Source organism: Asparagus officinalis, chromosome 5 (genome assembly GCF_001876935.1).
Source record: "Asparagus officinalis chromosome 5, Aspof.V1, whole genome shotgun sequence".
NCBI classification, from domain to species: domain Eukaryota; kingdom Viridiplantae; phylum Streptophyta; class Magnoliopsida; order Asparagales; family Asparagaceae; genus Asparagus; species Asparagus officinalis.
The window spans coordinates 16,598,291-16,616,660 of NC_033798.1; the positions used below are offsets into that span (position 1 = coordinate 16,598,291).

An 18,370-nucleotide genomic window follows, 5' to 3' on the forward strand; every position below is an offset into this window, starting at 1 on the left:
CCCCCCCCCCCCCAAAAAAAAGCAGACCAAATGTTACACCGTTGACTTGTACTTTTGTTTATTTTACAATGTGAATAGTGATCCTAAACATACATTATTTACATTTAATATGCTTAGATTTCATTAAGTATGTTTAGATTATATTTTAGTGCATTATACTATATATGCAAATAGTCGTTATGGTATTCCGATATTTACCACATATCCCCGATATTTCTCCAATATTCGCAATCCGATATAAATTTTGGTTATCCGATATTTTCCCGATATCCGATATTTAAAACCTTGTTGAAGTAAGGTTGAAGGTTACAATTTTACTTGAACAAGCCTAGAGCCATCCTGTTACACCCACTTGAATAGTTGGTTGGAGTTGAGACCCTTGACATACCAAAGAGTTAGAAACCAGTTGAATCTGGGTTGCTCAAGTACCATCTTAAAGACCTTTTTGCTCCAACATAACCTTGAAGTATGGGTTAAAAAGTTACAATTTTGCTCGAACAAGCCTAGAGCCATCTTGTAACACCTACTTGAATAGTTGGTTAGAGTTGAAACCCTTACAAACATTCACCTCTAGATTGAGTCCAATTTGTTCCATTCATACGCCAAATTCCACTGGAAGCCTAGTTGTTTTAACCTATCTAGTATCTTAACTTGTTCTAAATCATCACTCGCAACCCTCAAAGGCTACAATTAATACTCCCTTGCTCTTTGATTCCCCATCCCTGATTGAAATTCATCAAATATACACTCAAAATTCCAAAAACATCTTGCATTTGAACAACTATCTTGTCAAATTATTTGTTCACAAATAAGCTCCTTGTTCCACTAATCAAATTGTGTTGACTTAGACCCATGAGTTGTCTGTTAGCTAATATGCTTGGAACTATCATGGTTGTTGATAGCGGATAGTGTCGTGTAGCGGTGAGGCATCGCTAATGCTATTTGGGGCTATTGCGACAAAATATCGATAAAAAGCGCAAAGTCAAATAGCGGTCTAATTAGGTATGTATACATATTAAAAAAAGAAATATTAAAGAAAAAACTAAAAAAAATCTAAAAGTGTATATTTGATTTCTTTAAATACCAAGTATGCAATAGTCAGTAGACATGTAACCATCACATAATACTGAAGACGACTGAAGGAGGAATTTTAGAGTTGTCGTCTTCGAGAAGATGAGTTGAGTGGTCAGAGGACTGCAGCAGGAGAAGTTTACGGCGAGAGGAGGTGAGAGGAAGTGTTGAGGGAGGTGTCGAAGACTGTGGGAGGCTGTGAGAATACGTCGGAAATTACGGGAGGCGGTGGGATGCAATGGTTGTGGGGCGGGTTTAATTTTTTAAAAAATAAACCTTAAACCACTTTTAAATAGCAATCAAAAAATGGATTTTGCCTACAATCGCTATTCACAGCTATGACACGCTATTGGCCGCTTTTACTAGCGAAAAACACATATTCCGCAATATGTACCCGCTATTAGACAAAAACGTAGCAGGAAGGGATCGCTTACGCTATTAGCGCCGCTACTCCGGCACTATTTACCAGTATTTATAACAGTGGGAACTACATGAACTTAAGAGGACAATCTTGACATAGTCTTGCATCTATGGTCAGTTAATCAGTTATCCTTCTTTAGCTCTATTCGGTCTGGTAAAAAACCCATCTCATTATACCCATCTGAACACAATTTGACGCAGAACTTTTGACCTCAAAAGTCCATAATGACATATAAACACATCATCCTCTTTATTGGATGATGTTTTGTATTTAGCTTTATGTAAAATTAGTTAGAACTCTGGTTGATTTGTAGGCCAGGGTGAGAATAGGCCACTACGTCCTGAAAAGAGAGGAGTTGAGGGAATCAGTACCAACTCCAATTTGCTAGGTAAAAGACTGTTGTTTGTTATTGTAATATATGGTTTTAAGTGAAATCTGTGCGATTACAATTTTAAAAAACGATCTAGATGTCCACCTGGATGGCTGGACCTAAATAGTACTTAGGTCACCCACTTAGGTTTTGGGAGCCCCTAGAGGACCATGGGCCATTATGCAGACTGCAGAGCTTTGGTCACTGTCTGATCTTTTCATTGTCGCCTCCACGTCTTAACCTCCCTGAGCTCCTCCACTGACTCCGAGCACCTCCTCCACTGACTCCGAGCACCTCCTCCACTTCTCCAACCTTCAGTAAAACCTCCTCTACCTCCAGTTTAAAAATAAAAAAAGTCCGATAAGGCCCCGACTAGGTGTCTGGTCTAATGCCTACCAGTGTCCGGTGCTTTCTATAATGTTGTTGAACCTTGAACTTTGCTGTTCAAAATGTCCTGATAAACTGGAAAATACCTATCAGATTATCCGTGTCTTTTCCACATTCATAGAGTATGTGGAGATCTACTCACAAGTAAAAAATGAGGCATCCTAGACGGAAAATTCCGTCTAGGAAAATCAGATTTTCGTCTAGGATAAGTATCCTAGACGGAATTCCGTCTAGGATACGCGTCTAGGAAGTTTCCGTCTAGGATGCATTATTCTAGACGGAAATTTCGTCTAGAATACATCATTGACGGATTATTCTAGACGGAATTCAAAACCGTCTAGGATAATCCTAGACGGAAACATCCTAGACGAAAATTTCGTCTAGGATGAGTATCCTAGACGGTAATTTCCGTCTAGGATGTTTTGGCTATCCTAGACGAAATTTTCGTCTAAGAAACTCGTTCTAGACGGAAATTTTTTCTGTCTAGGATGGATATCCTAGACGGAAATTCTGTCTAGGATAGCCAAACCATCCTAGACGGAAATTCCGTCTAGGATACTCATCCTAGACGGAATTTTCGTCTAAGATGTTTTTTATTTATTAAAAAAAAGTATTCTAGACGGATTTTTAGCATCCTAGACGGAATTTCCGTCTAGGATGCTTGCTACTGTAGTTTTTTTTTTGTTAGGAATCTACTTTGTGCATTGAAGAACAAATGGATGATTCATCTACAACAATGATACATATAAGATGAGAGAACATATAGTTACATTTCATTTACGACATATAGTTACATTTCATTTACGACATATAGTTACATTTCAGTTACATATCATTTAAGCCAGTCTGATGAGAGAACATATAATTACATTTCATTTACGACATATTTATACATTCTTCTATTTGTCGAAGAGGGATTTGAACCACCAAATTCCCCTGGTGTCCTTGGGGCCTTCATCTCCTTCAGGTGGAGGCTCAAGCTGCGGTTTTTTCCCAAGATTACTCACATCATAGCCTTCTTCCTTAGCCTTCTCTACCAACTGATTGTATATGTCCTCATCCATCTTAGTTTGCCTACACAAAATCTTCAAACATGGAAAATGAAACAAAATATCAAACACCCATCTACCTGTAAATCATAATGAACAAAGTATTGATATCTTACAGAAAAAAATTAACTCAATCCCAGCTTAAGACTCCGTTAAACAGATTCACTAGTTTCAAAGGTTTGCTTTAGAGTTTTGGTCTCAGTTCGAGCATATAAAAATATATAGGTAACATTGTAAGTGTCCATACTAATATACTGCCTTTGATTATTTGTAGGTAACACTAGTTGTACTTAATGCTGATAATACCAAACTATATACCAAACAATGATAGTTAGCAATGCAAAATAATTAATTTAAACTGATCTTAAACTAAAAAAACTTAATTTTTACATTGATGAGTGCACCAAAGTGATGATTTTGTTGACACAATATAATGTAATGTAGGAGATTATAAATTTTTTTCAACAGCTAAGAGGAAATTGAATCAATATATATAGGATGCAGTGAAAAGGCAAGGGATAAGATGAGTGTCTCATATCAGACATGCTTTCTTAGAATTAAATCAGGATACCTGAAAGTTCTATGTCAGCTTTACTTAAGCCTACAATGTTGCTACTAAAAACACTACCCAATTGGTCATTTGAGTAGGCGAAGGGTAATCGAGGATCTGTATGAGAAATAACATGAAATTAAAATTCCAAATGAAGAAAGAGAAAAAAACAAAAATTCTATAGAACATCAGTTGAACATACTGACCTTTAATTCCCGTGACTTCCAGCAGTAAAACAACATGAAGCTTGTCAAATAGACTAGGGTACAGAACTTCATTTAACCGTGAACAGAACACACTAGAAGGTCAGATTTTAACTTAAGTATCAGAACTTCCAAAGAGAGGTGTACCAAAGCATAACCTTGAATGATGAATCGGATGAAAGCGAGACCGGAGCAGAACCAAATAAGACTGATACGGTTGCAGCAACTTCATTTGCTGATAATGATTTGTCCTAGTCAGAACAAGGAGCTCTATGATTTAGTTAATCTGGCATCCCAATTCCAAAAGTTGTAATAAAAAAACACTCATGCAATTTTCTGACATAGAAGATGACTATGATGAATATCCATGATGGCTGATGAGTAACCGATGTAAACAGAAAACGTATCAAGTAGTTTAGCATAAAATCATCTAGATGCATCTACAAACATCAATGTTATGCAAGCTTTTCCCTATTGAATTCGAACAAGGCGCACATGAAAGAACAGCGAAACAAGTATCAAGTAGTTTAGCATAAAATCATCTAGATGTCTCTACGAACATCAATGTTATGCAAGCTTTTCCCTATTGAATTCGAACAAGGTGCACATGAAAGAACAGCGTATGTGCATCAGGAGAGCATATCTACAACCAACTTCCAGCAGAAGACTTTGATCTGATATTTCATTCGTAGCTTTGAGACAAATCCCAACTTTGAGACAGCCTACATCCCACCCACCAAGACCCGAGCCATAACAATATTATGGGCATGGAAAAGGCACATTTTAAATCACGTTTCGTGTATATTTTATACCGGAACATAGCTAAGTCTTTGGATTTCAACATAAAAGACTTTTTACTATCAAATTCTACGGCAATCTCATCAATCTACTCAGTTTGCACCAAACACAAAGTTGAAAGCCATCATGATCTAAAGGGCCACTATCCTGATTTTATGGCAAGAATCAAACTTGATGATCATATACTTAGAATATCGAGAAACAGAAGCTTATGACTTACCTCCTCATCGATCGCCATGGAATTGCTACGAATAAACCTCTAGTTCATGCCATCAAAGAAAACGATTGATCCAATGTTTTCCGCCTGCGTTCAACGAGAGGTCAAGAACAAAGAACATCAGATCCAGCGAAGCCTTTAGTTTATTAACGAGATGGGGGGAGGGGCGAACCCTAGTTCGCATAGCGAGACACGAGAGCAAGAGCAGGAGGTTGAGCTTCACGGCCGTCGCCATGGCTGAGGATCGGAGAACGGAGTGAATTTGTTAGCGTTTTGCTGACTAAATTCTGAGATCGAGATGGATCTAAAATTGGGAAATGTTTTGAGATTGAAAGATGAATTTATAAATAAAAATACGAAGGCATCTAATCTTGATCAAGGATCGTAAATATGATTTGGAATGGGCCGAGTTGTACCCCTGTTATGGACTTCAATATAGAAAGGTCGTGACGGGGGAGTGGAAGGCGGAGGTGGGGAGCTGGTCGTGGGACCCGAGGAGGTGGGGGGGACGCCGCGACAGTTGGCAGCGGGGATTTTGTTGGTGGTGATGTCGAAGCCGCGGTAGACTTGGATCTTATCGGAGTTGATGATCTCAAATGATCGGAGATGGGTGGCGATGTCAATGGAGAGCTTGAAGATGAGGATTGAGGGAATCCCTGAAATTGAGGATAGGGGATGGGGTTGGGGGTTCCTGAAATTTTTTATTTTGGGAGAGAGAAATTTTTTATTTTGGGGGGAAAGGAGGGCGGGAAGAGTTTTAATGGGCTAATTTTTTTTTTAAATGGTCTAAGTATCCTAGACGGAAATTTTCGTCTAGGATGTATCCTAGACGGAAATTTCCATCTAGGATACTTGGTAAATTTAAAAAAAAATTAAAAAAAATAAACCGTCTACTTTGCTATCCTAGACGGATTATTCTAGACGGAATTTTTTCTATAAAACTAGACGGAAAAAATTCCTTCTAGAATAATCCGTCTACGATACGTTATTTTCTACTAGTGACTACACTATATTTCCATATGATTGTCATTATGGTCTTCTGACTGTATGAAATTTTCGAAATGGTCGAATTCATGATATTAATTGAAGATTAACTAAAACTGCAACCAATACAGAAATTTCAACCTTGCTTGGGGAGCAATTTTTCTCATTTACTCGTTAACACTTGGATAGGTGCTATGTACTATTTTTTTCATATCTAGGAATTGACATTTTTATCTTATTTACTCAATTAAAATGCTCAGGTAAACTGTAAATCTACAAATGTTTCAGCTAAGCCTTCCGTTTTGGTTTGTCCTTTTAACCTGTTGTACTTTGATATAATGTCTATACCAGATGCTAGAAGATATTTTCTGGTTTCTGTTATTCCAAAAATTCAAAATGAAAAATAAAAAAAGATTAGTTTTAAGTGGAAAATTTCTCCTTAGACAGTATCCTATAGTCTATTCTTCATTAATTTTTTCTCATAGAATTAGTTGTCTTTTTCTCCCTCAGAAAGAAGATCTTAAAGCTGTTGTTAACTACTTGCGAGCAGAAGGAAATGTATCTTGCATTGGATTATGGGGGCGTTCCATGGGTGCTGTCACCAGGTTCTGTTCGTGGATTTTTTGCACTTATTTGCTTCAGTTAGGATCTTGGATTCTGTCTTTAGCTATTCCTGAAACTGGTGTTACTTTTTCTATTTTTGGAATATTGAAGCAACAATTTGTTTTATGTTTCCCTTGTTTATTATGGAGACAGATATTCTTTGTTTCATCTCCTCATACATGAAGTTAGATCTGTATATTTTCTGCCTATATGAATATATTGTACCTCATGATTTAGTGATTGTCTAATGCTTATCATACTTTGAAGTACGTCTGAGCATTTCACTTCTTTCTTGCAGCTTGATGTACGGTGCTGAAGATCCATCAATTGCTGGAATGGTTCTTGATAGCCCATTCTCCAATTTGGTCGATTTGATGATGGAGCTTGTGGATACTTACAGATACCCCTTACCAAAATTTACTGTAAGCAAAATTGAGAGATATCTCTAAAACTCAGTTTAAAGGTTTAAATGAGGATCATATATATTCTTTCTTTCCCCTATGTTGTGTTAGGTTCAAATGTTTTTCTTAAGGTTTTTTTTAGATATTAGTCCCTTAAATCATCAATAATTACATTTTAGTCCCTTAAATCTTGGAAATTACGTATATTACCTCAAATCCTATAGGGTCTTGCAAAATGGTCCCTCTGTTAGTATTTCACTTAAAAAACCTAACCATGATTGGGTTATCTACTAACCCCGTATTAGCAATTATCAAACTACCCCTCTCTGATGTTTCAAACCTTTGTGAAGCTTAACTTTGGGTTAAGAGTTCTTTTCTAACCGTTGGAAAGAACAACTAAAGTGGGTTTGGGTTTTTTTTAAAGCAGACATTGGGTTTAAACCTCTTAAGAAATGGGTTGGGGAGCATAATAGAGGGGTAATGGTCACTTAGGCTCCAACCGTTAGATTTGAGTCATTTGACGGAACATTCTCCTCAAATCTCACACGATTTAACTTGAAGGACAATTTTGCAAGATCCTATAGGATTTGAGGGACTACTATGCAATCTTCAAGATTTGAGGGACTAATATGCTATTACTAAAGATTTAAAGGAATAATATCTAAAAAACCCTTTTCTTAAATAGTTATTTTAACCGTACAGCTTTTTCATTTTTGTTCTAATAAAAGGAATAGTCTTTTCTGTAGCACCTATATGACAGTTGTCAAGTTGCTCTGATTTTCTCCTTTGTACTATGCTTGGTTACTGTAAGGAAGCTTTTATGTAATCTCTATCTTTTTTCCCTTTTCTATGAACTCGGCAACAATTTGGATAGTTATTAGACACCATTAACTACACCATTTTCCTTGTATATCTGTTATAGCTGATTTGTGTCTCCTGGTGATATGATCGAAATTGTTGATGTGTCAACTGAATGGGACTTTACTGCTTTATGTAGGTGAAGCTTGCAATTCAGCACATGCGAAAGGTTATTAAGAAGAAGGCAAACTTCGACATTATGGATTTGGATACAATTCAGGTTCATTTTATTTTGAAAGATCTCGTTTATCTTGAGGATTTAATTATATTTTTTGTTGCATTTCCTTCTTTTGTTAGAAAGACGATTGAGTTAACAGAATCAAATGTGCTTTTCATTATCATTAAAGTTTTGCAGTTGATATGTATTACTGAGTTATTTAAATTAGAAGCACATATTCTCCTTGAAAGACTTTTAATTGCTAATTTTATGTACTCAACTTCCTCTTCGCCTTCTCATTTTGAAGTTTGCTTATTGCTTTATGTTTCCATGAAGCTATCTATTTCCATGGAGTTGTGATTGTGGTCTCACCTTACAGTAGCTTAACTATAGGAACCCTAAAACCTAGCGAGCTTCATTTATGTGCTGTTAAAATCTAGACCTTCTGCTGATTTAGTATAATAATTGTTACTATTATGAGTTGCTAATGATCTGTGTTCAGGAATATGTGTATAGGCCTCTTATCTTATGTAAAATTGCAAATAACATGTAATAGTATTATTATATTGTAACTGTTATAATATTTTTCCTTTGGGAAAATTGCTTCCCACCCCCCCACCCCCGACGACGGGTTTTTTTTTTTGGGGGGGGGGATGCTTTCACTCTCTAGGTCAATAAGTCAAAACTGAAACCCCCCGTAGAATTTTTATTTCATGCTTACAACTTCCTAGTCAAAAAGTCAACCCAAAATACTCATTTTTCTTCCTGTATTGCCCTCACATTTACCTGCGCTGCATCATCTTCTTCTCTTTAAGCATATGAATATTTTTAAAATAATCTACCAATCATCAAAATAATACATATTGCTAATTTTCTTCTCCAAGCACATGATTTTTTTGGAAGATAATCTACCAATCATCAAGACAATACATTTTGCAACATCTCTAGCAATTAAATTTTTAGCAGGTGGAGTAGATCTAAATACATAACTACTTGATCCACACTACCCAACCTTAATAGTTGAAAACTCAGATAAAAACAATTTGTCCATTGTTGGAGGGGTTGCTGCTATACTCTATTTCATTTCAAATCCTAAAGAGGAGCACTAGAAATCCTAGATCGTCATCATCTCTTGATCATAAGATCAAATCGCCGCCATTGAAGGTGAGGACCCGATGAAACCGATAGCCTGTTCTCTCCCCCTGGCCCTCGTCGTGTTCTCCATCTTCTTTGTCGTCGTGTTTGCTTCTGAATTTGATCGCGAGGTCCTCTAATCTAGAACCTTGTTGCTTCAGATTTGTACGCGAAGGATATTTTAAGGACAATAGTGGAGAAAGATGGGCAACCAAATAAGAAGAATCCAATGAGTTTTAAGCATAGTTACATAGTACGTGGTACATAGCGGGTCATGGTACGAAATTGGGTATGCAATTTGGCACTTAGAAAACTTGGATTCGTTAAGGGTAGCTTGCTTCGATACGCAAGTTTGTTAGTGTAACGTTGGTGTGCTTAAAGTTTTCCAATGTATATGGTAGAAAACTAGAAAACTAATTATGAATTTTAATATTTTTTCCATACAAAATACTTCTTTTTGATGGAGTTTGTTTCTTTGTTCCGGTTTTTTCTTTCACAAAACTCATTTTAGGATCATGATTTCATTTTACATTTAATAACATGTGTGTTTAGTTACAGTAAAGTCATGGGCTCATACACTCTATTGTGCGTCTCCCTTCACTTAATTGCACACATTGCATTACATATAGCGCACGTGCACTTAAAGAGACTTTGCATCTAACATACTTGTAAGTGGTATGCTTATTTTGGGAAACTGATTCATATATTAGAGGGAATCAGTTCGCAAATGTACCGGGAATTAGTTCGCAAGAACTATTTGATGGTTCGAGAGGGGTCCGAGAAATTGTGCAACGATGGTTTTAAACCTTTGATTTCTTGTTCTAGGTGGAAAGCTTTGTTCTTTTTTCTCAGGGGGTTGAAGTAATTTTCCCTTTTCCTTTCAATTTATTCATTGGTGGTACAAATGCTATCTGAAAATCATCCTAGAGTGGTAGTGAACATGGTGGCCTAGCAACTATTTGGAAATTCAAACTTTTTCCTTGTTTACCTAAGTATAATATAATTGTTCTTAAACAAATAGAGTTAAACAATTTATTTAAATTTTCACCAACACAATCTCAGTTTAAACTTGCAGCACAGATATAAATAACAAATGCGCAAATAAAGAGATGCAAGTTTAGAGATCACCGCAGAAAAGCTCAACCACACAGAGATTTAAAGTGGTTTGGTAACTGCCTACATCCACATTTCCTGATAGCTTCCTGGCTATTCGAGGATTCCACTCAAGATTGTTCGAACTTGGAAACTGAGTTACACCTTGATCTTATAGGAGGCAAGTGTATCCTTACACCTACATTGGAGTCAAGTGGCTTCGTTATTCAATACTGTACCAACCTAGAGACTGCATGACGCTTTGATCTTAAGGGAGTCAAGCCACTTTGTTTGACGAACTCTCTATACCCCAGAGAGTCAACTTCTGAACTCTTTAACACTTTAGAGATTAAAAAAATCTCCTAGCACCTATGAGATCAAATCACAAGAACAAATATCTCTTTTCATAATATAGATATCATTAGCACAAATACAGATATTTCTACACTTTTGCAAAACAAAAGTTAAGTCACCTAGAAGCACGACTCTCTAATTAAGATCCAGTCCAATTATGATGTGTGTGTGTATAAATTAAATCAAATAAATAAGGATTGGTTTAAGAAACTTAGCCAATTAGATGTGAAAGAGATGAGATTTGATCCAATAAATTGCTCCTTTTTCACTTGAAAACCCTCTAAAGAACTGACGCTGTAGATTGAGATGACTAAAGATCGTTGTGAACAATCTTATATTTTTTTCCTCTCAAAAAAAATTGAAATATAGTTTCAAGAAGTTGAGAGTGTTTTAGAATTTTCTCTATATGTCACCTTTTTTCATTTGTTTTTTTTTTCTCGATGAGAATGAAGCTCTATTTATAGGCTTTTTGTGAGAGACAATATTGTGATGTACCAAATATAATCTCTGCAAGTCAAACCCAATGAAATTTCAAAATAGATCTGAAATCAACTTAGAATGGCAATAGATATCCAAATCCTAACGTTTTAATAACCAAAAGGCAAGAGATCAAAGCTAATTCAAGCTGAAAATTTGCCCATTAGCAGTTGACAGGCTGGTGGCTAGTTGGCCGACACCTTGTCCAGAGAAGTGGTTGGCTGTCCAGCTACCGATCTCTATAATTTTTACTTATTTTTTCACGTAGATTATTATGGTTTTATTCCTGGTTCACTAAAATGGTCATAGCTTGAGCTTAGTAGCTAGGAATTGACTCAAACTTGATTCTATAGGCTTGTAACTAAATGGGGAACAACCTTAAGTGTTGAAATTTACTGAAGTTAAGAATAAGATTTTACAAGAAATACCTAAACACCTTAACACTTAGGGCTGTGCAAATTGCGGTTTGAATTGAACAAACTGACCGAACTGCCTGATGTTTGGCAGTTCAGTGCGGTTTTGTACTAACCGGATGTTTGGCAGTTCGGTTTGGATCGGGTTAAGATTTTCTAAGTTGGTTTAATCCGAACCAACCGATACTTGCTTAAAAAACACCCGTTTCAAGCACACCCAATAACAATAGCCAATAGATGAAATAAACCTCCCACTCTCTGCCAGGCCCACTCTATTCATCCCATGTGGCTGACCTCTTTTACCCACTCATTGCTAGTTGTCTTGCATGAAGAGTGGAATAGAGAGAGAAAGGAGCAACTCAATTTGTATTCTTCTCTTCATTACCCATGAGTCACAAGGCATTATCAAATCAAATTAAAATCTCGATCACATGCCTCTCTTCTTCATCTTCTCTCTTCTTTTTCTTGAGTAATTCTTTTTCTTCGTCCTCCTCCTACCCTTCTTAAATTTTCAGCTGATGGCCAGAGCTTCCACTTGCGTTCGTGGTTTCCGTTTCTACCCGCCTGTTAGTGCTTGAGCTTTGAGTCTGTACTAACAACCTAAAGAATCAACCGAACTGAACCAAAATAAAATGGTTCGGTTCATTTTAGTTTAATAACAAGGCCTATAACCGACCTAACTGACCATTTTCTCTCCCCTATCAACACCGTTGCATATCTTTATCGTTATTCGGTTGATGTGCGTATGTCTTTCTCTTTGAAGCCAAGTCCATTGGTCTTCACATGATTTGATGTTTATGACCAGTCTTCTAATCTTGAAATTTGTGCTATTTATCGTTGTATTTGTACATTTTACCTCAAAGCACAAAAGCTATGACTTCCTAACTTCATCACTTCATATTCCTGAAATCATTCAGAAATACTATGCATGTAAAATATAGTTTGTTATAATCAAAACATAATTAAATTAGGAATCATAAGTTAACAATATCTATGTTGTCGGATTCATTGTTGTATGAAAACATAATTTGAGAATCAATTTTGGAGTTTAATGACCAGTTATTATTCTTGATTTCTCTGCGCTTCTAATAATTTTGTATAATTTTCATGTAGGTGGCAAAGTGTTGTTTTGTTCCAGTTTTGTTGGGACATGCAACTGATGATGACTTTATATGTCCACGGCATTCAGACCGCATATATGAATCTTATGTTGTAAGTTGACATTTTCCTTTACATCTTAGTTGTTTCTCTTAGACTCTTTTCTCTTGCTACAATAAACAATCTCTTGCTTGAATATGTGCTTTTATGTCTGATTATTAAATTGCATTAAAAAAAATATGCACATAGTAAGATTCTTTGCTTGTTTGCTCCTTTTCTGTGCTGAACATGACTGCATAGGTATACTCTGGCAACTTAAAAATAATATAAAATTGTTTGTTTCGGGCCTTTCGGGCAAAATCAGTTTGTCCATGTCTACAACAACATTTTGTTGAGGCAACTTGATTGCATGAATCTCTCAGCTTGAATGATGCATGATTCTATGTTGACCTTCACCATTATTTATTGTCCTGAGATTATTAAGAGTATAGCATCATGTTCCCAACGTCACCCTACCTTAGAGTTTAGGTGTAATATAAGGAGCTTTTAGCTGATACGATGTCAAGACCTAGATTCAAATCTTACTGGACGCATAGTTAAAGTGGATTTTAAAAGAGGTAAGACGTGTAAGGTAACCCAAGTTTTGGCTCGATGAAAAGGGCCTTCATCCTATGGTTCATGCTAAGGGTATAAAATTATAATTAGCATTCCCTATCATAATTTTGGAGTTTTGGTAATGTAGAAGAGACTTGCAAGAAGATTTATTGATGACAAAAGCAGAACCACTGTAGTCTCTGGCTTTATTTGATAGTATGGTCTTCTTATATACTTTGGATATTTTACATGAAATACATCTCGCAGAGTTGTACAGTCTGCTGAGTTTAATTGTCTTATTTTTCTATTTGAATGGACATAGTGACATAATAGACACACACATACACTAAGTTAACCCCATGGGACCAATTTATTTCCCATTTTATTTTACCCAATACCTATTGATTGCTTTGTATGACATCCTCACATTATGGATTAGATTTTTCAGCATCATACATGAACTTCTTGATCCTAATGCACAGTAGAAATATGAACTTGCAGGGAGATAAAAACATTATTAAGTTTGATGGAGATCATAATTCCCCTCGTCCACAGTTCTACTTCGATTCAATTACAATTTTCTTCCATAATGTGTTGAGCCCGCCATCAGATGAACAATACTTCCACACAATGCATGACTTTCATGACAAGGTAAAGAAAATTTAGAGGTACTTTTATAGAGATTACGTGTTTCATTTGACATTCTGTTTATCTCACCTAAAAGATTTTCCTTCTTTTATCATCAGTACAAGGTGCTCTAATTCCTTTTTTGGTTCTCATGTAAAGGATATCCGGAATGGTGTACCTGCAATGGGGTATGGACATCATGGTTCTAATGGATCACATCCAGGCAAGAATCAAGAACCTTGTACTTCTCCTTTGATCCATCAATTAGCTTAGTATTTTTATCTTGTGTTTTGGTTTCCACTATGTTTGCATGTTATCTTTGACTTGGAATCAATTAGCTTAGTATTTTTATCTTGTGTTTTGGTTTCCACTATGTTTGCATGTTATCTTTGACTTGGATAACAGAACTTGCATCAGGAAGCACAGAAGACGCTATCAGTCAACTACGCTCTAGAAGACCTATGAGTCGGACTGAGGTAGGTCAAACTTAATCATTGTCAAATTAATTATATTAACGCAGAGATCATGTTCGATTTTCTTGTGGTATTTATGTTCTAGAATATATACTTAATCCATTTTACCACAGTTTCAATCGACTTTTCAGGATGCTGAGGAGTTCTTATGCTTTCTACCAAGTGATAGTTAGATCATAGATAAATTTTATGCCTATTTATTTGGTAGCTATACTATGTTGACTCTGGAGAAAGAGAACTGTGCATTAAATTTTAACCTTCAAATTTGACTGGCTTTTGTTTACTTTATGCTGTCCTGTTAACATATGAAATTGGATCTGGTTCAAGGAAATAAAATATGAACCATTGTTTGAGCTGTAATTTCTAGTCAATACATAACAAATAGAAATTATGTGAATATCATATGTTTGTACTATTTGAATTGAAGTTTCTACATATTTGTGGATGACAGAATACTGAACTTTGGGTTCTAAGAAAGGATAGGACTTCGATATGCTACATTGTCAGGCTTAAGAGGTAGAGCTGAAGCGAATATCTTATTAGGTTCAAACTTCAAAGTTAGTGGGCTACCAAATATGAACCAAGCTTGATCCATTTAAGAAAACATAAAGCTCAGAATACTTTGTTTGCCTTTAAGATGTTTCAGCAGTACAATAAAAAAAATCTGTGCTCATCTGAATAGCAGCATCTAGATCAGTTACCATTATGCTCCTTCTGCATGTACATAGGGCATGCTAAATTGCATATTTAAATCTCTATTCATTTTTAGCCCGCTTATCTCTTGATTGAACTTTATTATCTGATGAAAGCTTTTGGCGACCTCTCTTATTCCAAAAATTACAGCTCGATACTTTAGCCTCTAGCAACGTTCACAGTATACAAGTGCAGTATTCATAAAGGTAAATTAATATATGCATTTCTCGATTGACTTGCAGGTCCCATCTGATATTTCCTCCCAAGAGAAACAAGATGAGCCTGAGGTACCTTGTATATTTTCATTTCATGTCAGATTAATTTCTCCGCATGTTTGAATGTCTGTTTCAAGTGTTTAAGATCAGCCATCATTCTGTATGTTTCAGTTTACATACAACAAATTGAAAATATTATCTCTTTGCATGTCTTATCTTTGAACCCCTCGTTGAGGACATTTCTTTAAATGTAATGCCAAACAAACTTTTAAGTTTAAATTTTTTAAGTAGCCCCACATATAAATTATCTAATATATGAAGGCACATCATAATTGTTTACAGCATTTGAAAAGATTGTATAGTATGTTTCTTATAATAATGTCCAGTCTTCTGCGTTAAGAGTAGTTTAGTGTGCAATGCAGTGAGGTTGTGGAAAATTGATCGCTAAAATATGTATGATGTTTATGGACAATCATGTTTAGTATGACTGCTGTTATATCCTACATTCCTATCTTCAGTTATGTTTAAATATTCTTGAACAGCGAAACTTTCTGTGAATTGGATGAGAAAATAGCTTAAATTTTACACCTTTTATTTTCTGTTGGACATTCTTCTGGTAACTATCTAATGTTAAGCATTCCCTTTTTCGTGGACTACCCTGCAGCCAAGGAGAATTGAGAGAAAAGCAAACCCAAAGCCTCAAAATACCATAATGTGTTTTTCTTAGGGGAAAAAATATATGCACATGAGAAGATGTTGAAATGCGGCTTCATTAAATATCCGAACCTGATATCCTTTTGTTAATTGCATATTTGGCTCCATGCTCAGTAAATTAACATAACGCACGGGATTAAAGTTTACTTAGCTAGTAATTGTTTTGGGAAATGAAAGAGGTAAAGGAGGGGGTTAGTGCAAAAGTTTGATGGTAATGTTGCATGAAGCATTGCTGCTGTAGGTGGTTTTTTAGAACCAGATGTGATGCAGCCTTCAACAGATCACATATCTAATCCAGTGTGCTTTGGTATTTTATTGAATGATTAAAAGCTTCAAATAAGTATTATCCTCTTCGCTTATCGCTGCAGGGAAATGGAGCAGATGGTCCATCTTCCTCTTCTAGGCTGTTCAGTGATGCCCTCCCTAGCAATGGTCATTCGCTCAGCCCCGTTGACGATGAATATGTGGAGTATTCTTTTGATAACTTTTCAGATATACCTTCCAGCATGGAAGATGAAGAAAGGGTAGGTCTGTTAGACAGTAGTTGATCATTGCATTTCTCTTAATATGAAACGTCATCTATTTTCCAAGTTATATTAAGTATATGCTGCTTACCCTTGTCTCCTTATAGGAGACTATGTTGCTCTCTCTCTCTGTTACTCTTTTCTTTCTTTTACGAGAAGGAACCCACAGGTTGCATGGTTTTAAAAAAAAATATTAAATCATTACTTCATCTAGTATAGTAATATAAAAACTGAGGATCTGTTATTGCATAAACTTACAGGAAAAAGCTAAAATTACTATCTACTTTTTTATTGGTACTACGAAGTTAATTCAAAACGATAAAGTTTGTTGCCAATACTGTTAAATGTTGTGACCATATTGTTTGTGTGCTGTCCATGTTGATGCACTATGTTAATGTTCACACAAGATTTTCTTAAGGGTACATTTATATAGTTATAGCTTCAGTTACCTGCTCCTACTAAAGAAGGCATGATGAGCAGTACAGGACAGGAAACAGTCTACTAAGTCTGGCCATAACTTTTTTGCGAGCTCAAGAAATTTATAAGCTAACAAATAATATACATTAAAGACTACGTTATATTCTCTTAATGCATTTAATCTTTCTGAGCTGTGCATGTAAGTACACACTATGAAATTACTTGTCATCCACAGAAAAAGATGGGCATTTATAGCTGACCAACATTCCAGCATCTCCATCTGGATAGAAAAATGGGCTTGGTTGATGGCGATGGTAATGATGTTTATTTCACTTTTGGATGCAGATGATCATGGAAGCAATAATGGAGTCCTTGAAAGACATGGAACCGAGGCATCCCCAAGGAGATGCGCACTCTAATATAGACACAACTCCAAATCTTCCAACATCAAATGGTACACAAGGATCCGTATCCGAAGCCAATGAGCCAGCACCAGAGCCTGAAAATAACATGATTTCAACAAGCTCCAAATTGGAATCATCAGCAACCCCAGCACCCATCACAATTAGACCCTGTGCTACTAATGAATCATCAACCAACCAGGAAGTTGATACAAGTGACGGCACAAGAGCCACATTGGTCGTGCAAAAGAATCCATCGAGCCACGTCATCGAAGGGTTGGCACACCGTTGGAGTCTTAATTTCTTCAAGAGCAAGAGATGAAATGAGGCAGATAGGTTCTCTGACTGGATTTACACAAAAACGTGTTAGGGATTGTTGTTCTTTTTGCATGTATATGGTTCATGGTTGTAAAAAGAAAGAAAGCTAAGTTGTTCTTGTAGGTATTCTTTGTGAATATACATCGGGGATTGTCACACTGCGCTTTTTAGCGTTTGGGGCAGATATAGTTGTTGTATTTCGCTAAATAGGAAAGGAAGTTATTTATACACATGGGTTGAAATTTCTTTTATAATTTATGGTTTTCCCTAAAATGTTTAATTTTTATGATGATGTGCTCAGGTTGGCTGGCTTTGGTGCTGGTGATTATACAGTACACGTTCATCATTTGCAGCTCTAGAGTCTGATGTATTAACACTCATCTACCAAGTTGTCTTAAATAATACCTTGAAAATAAAGGTTTGTTATATTATACATCCTAAAATTCTTAATTTTATGTTAGGCCACCAAATCCTCATATTTCTAAATAGAGCCTCCAAATCTTTTAATTCCGAGAGTTTAATCATACTATAGCAACATTACTGATCGTGCGTATCCAATCATGAGGTCGTAGTTTAAAAAATTAATAGATTTCGGATCTAATTTGGAAATGCGAAGATATAAGGGTCTAATATACAATCAAGAAAATAATTGTGGTCCAATGCGATTAAAAAGCCTCTAAATTTTATACTCTAAAACAATTGCAGCTCGCATTTCTGAGAGAAATTTTTATGAGACTGGTTTAAGCATGTTTGAGTG

The 18,370-nt window shown here is 36.0% G+C and overlaps 1 protein-coding gene across 3 annotated transcripts in view; it reads left to right on the forward strand.

Moving 5' to 3' along the window:
* Positions 1-17,839, forward strand: part of LOC109842856 — a 34,101-nt gene extending 16,262 nt beyond the window's left edge. For 2 of the 3 annotated variants that reach the window (XM_020411758.1, XM_020411757.1), the window contains 10 exons: positions 6,561-6,655; positions 6,952-7,075; positions 8,052-8,132; positions 12,653-12,751; positions 13,733-13,882; positions 14,018-14,081; positions 14,264-14,334; positions 15,267-15,311; positions 16,322-16,477; positions 17,240-17,839. In XM_020411758.1, coding sequence (XP_020267347.1) covers positions 6,561-6,655; positions 6,952-7,075; positions 8,052-8,132; positions 12,653-12,751; positions 13,733-13,882; positions 14,018-14,081; positions 14,264-14,334; positions 15,267-15,311; positions 16,322-16,477; positions 17,240-17,617 — 1,263 coding nt within the window. In that variant the 3' untranslated portion in view covers positions 17,618-17,839. The remainder of the gene's footprint in view (positions 1-6,560; positions 6,656-6,951; positions 7,076-8,051; positions 8,133-12,652; positions 12,752-13,732; positions 13,883-14,017; positions 14,082-14,263; positions 14,335-15,266; positions 15,312-16,321; positions 16,478-17,239) is intronic. The other variant, XM_020411759.1, reaches the window with a different exon arrangement.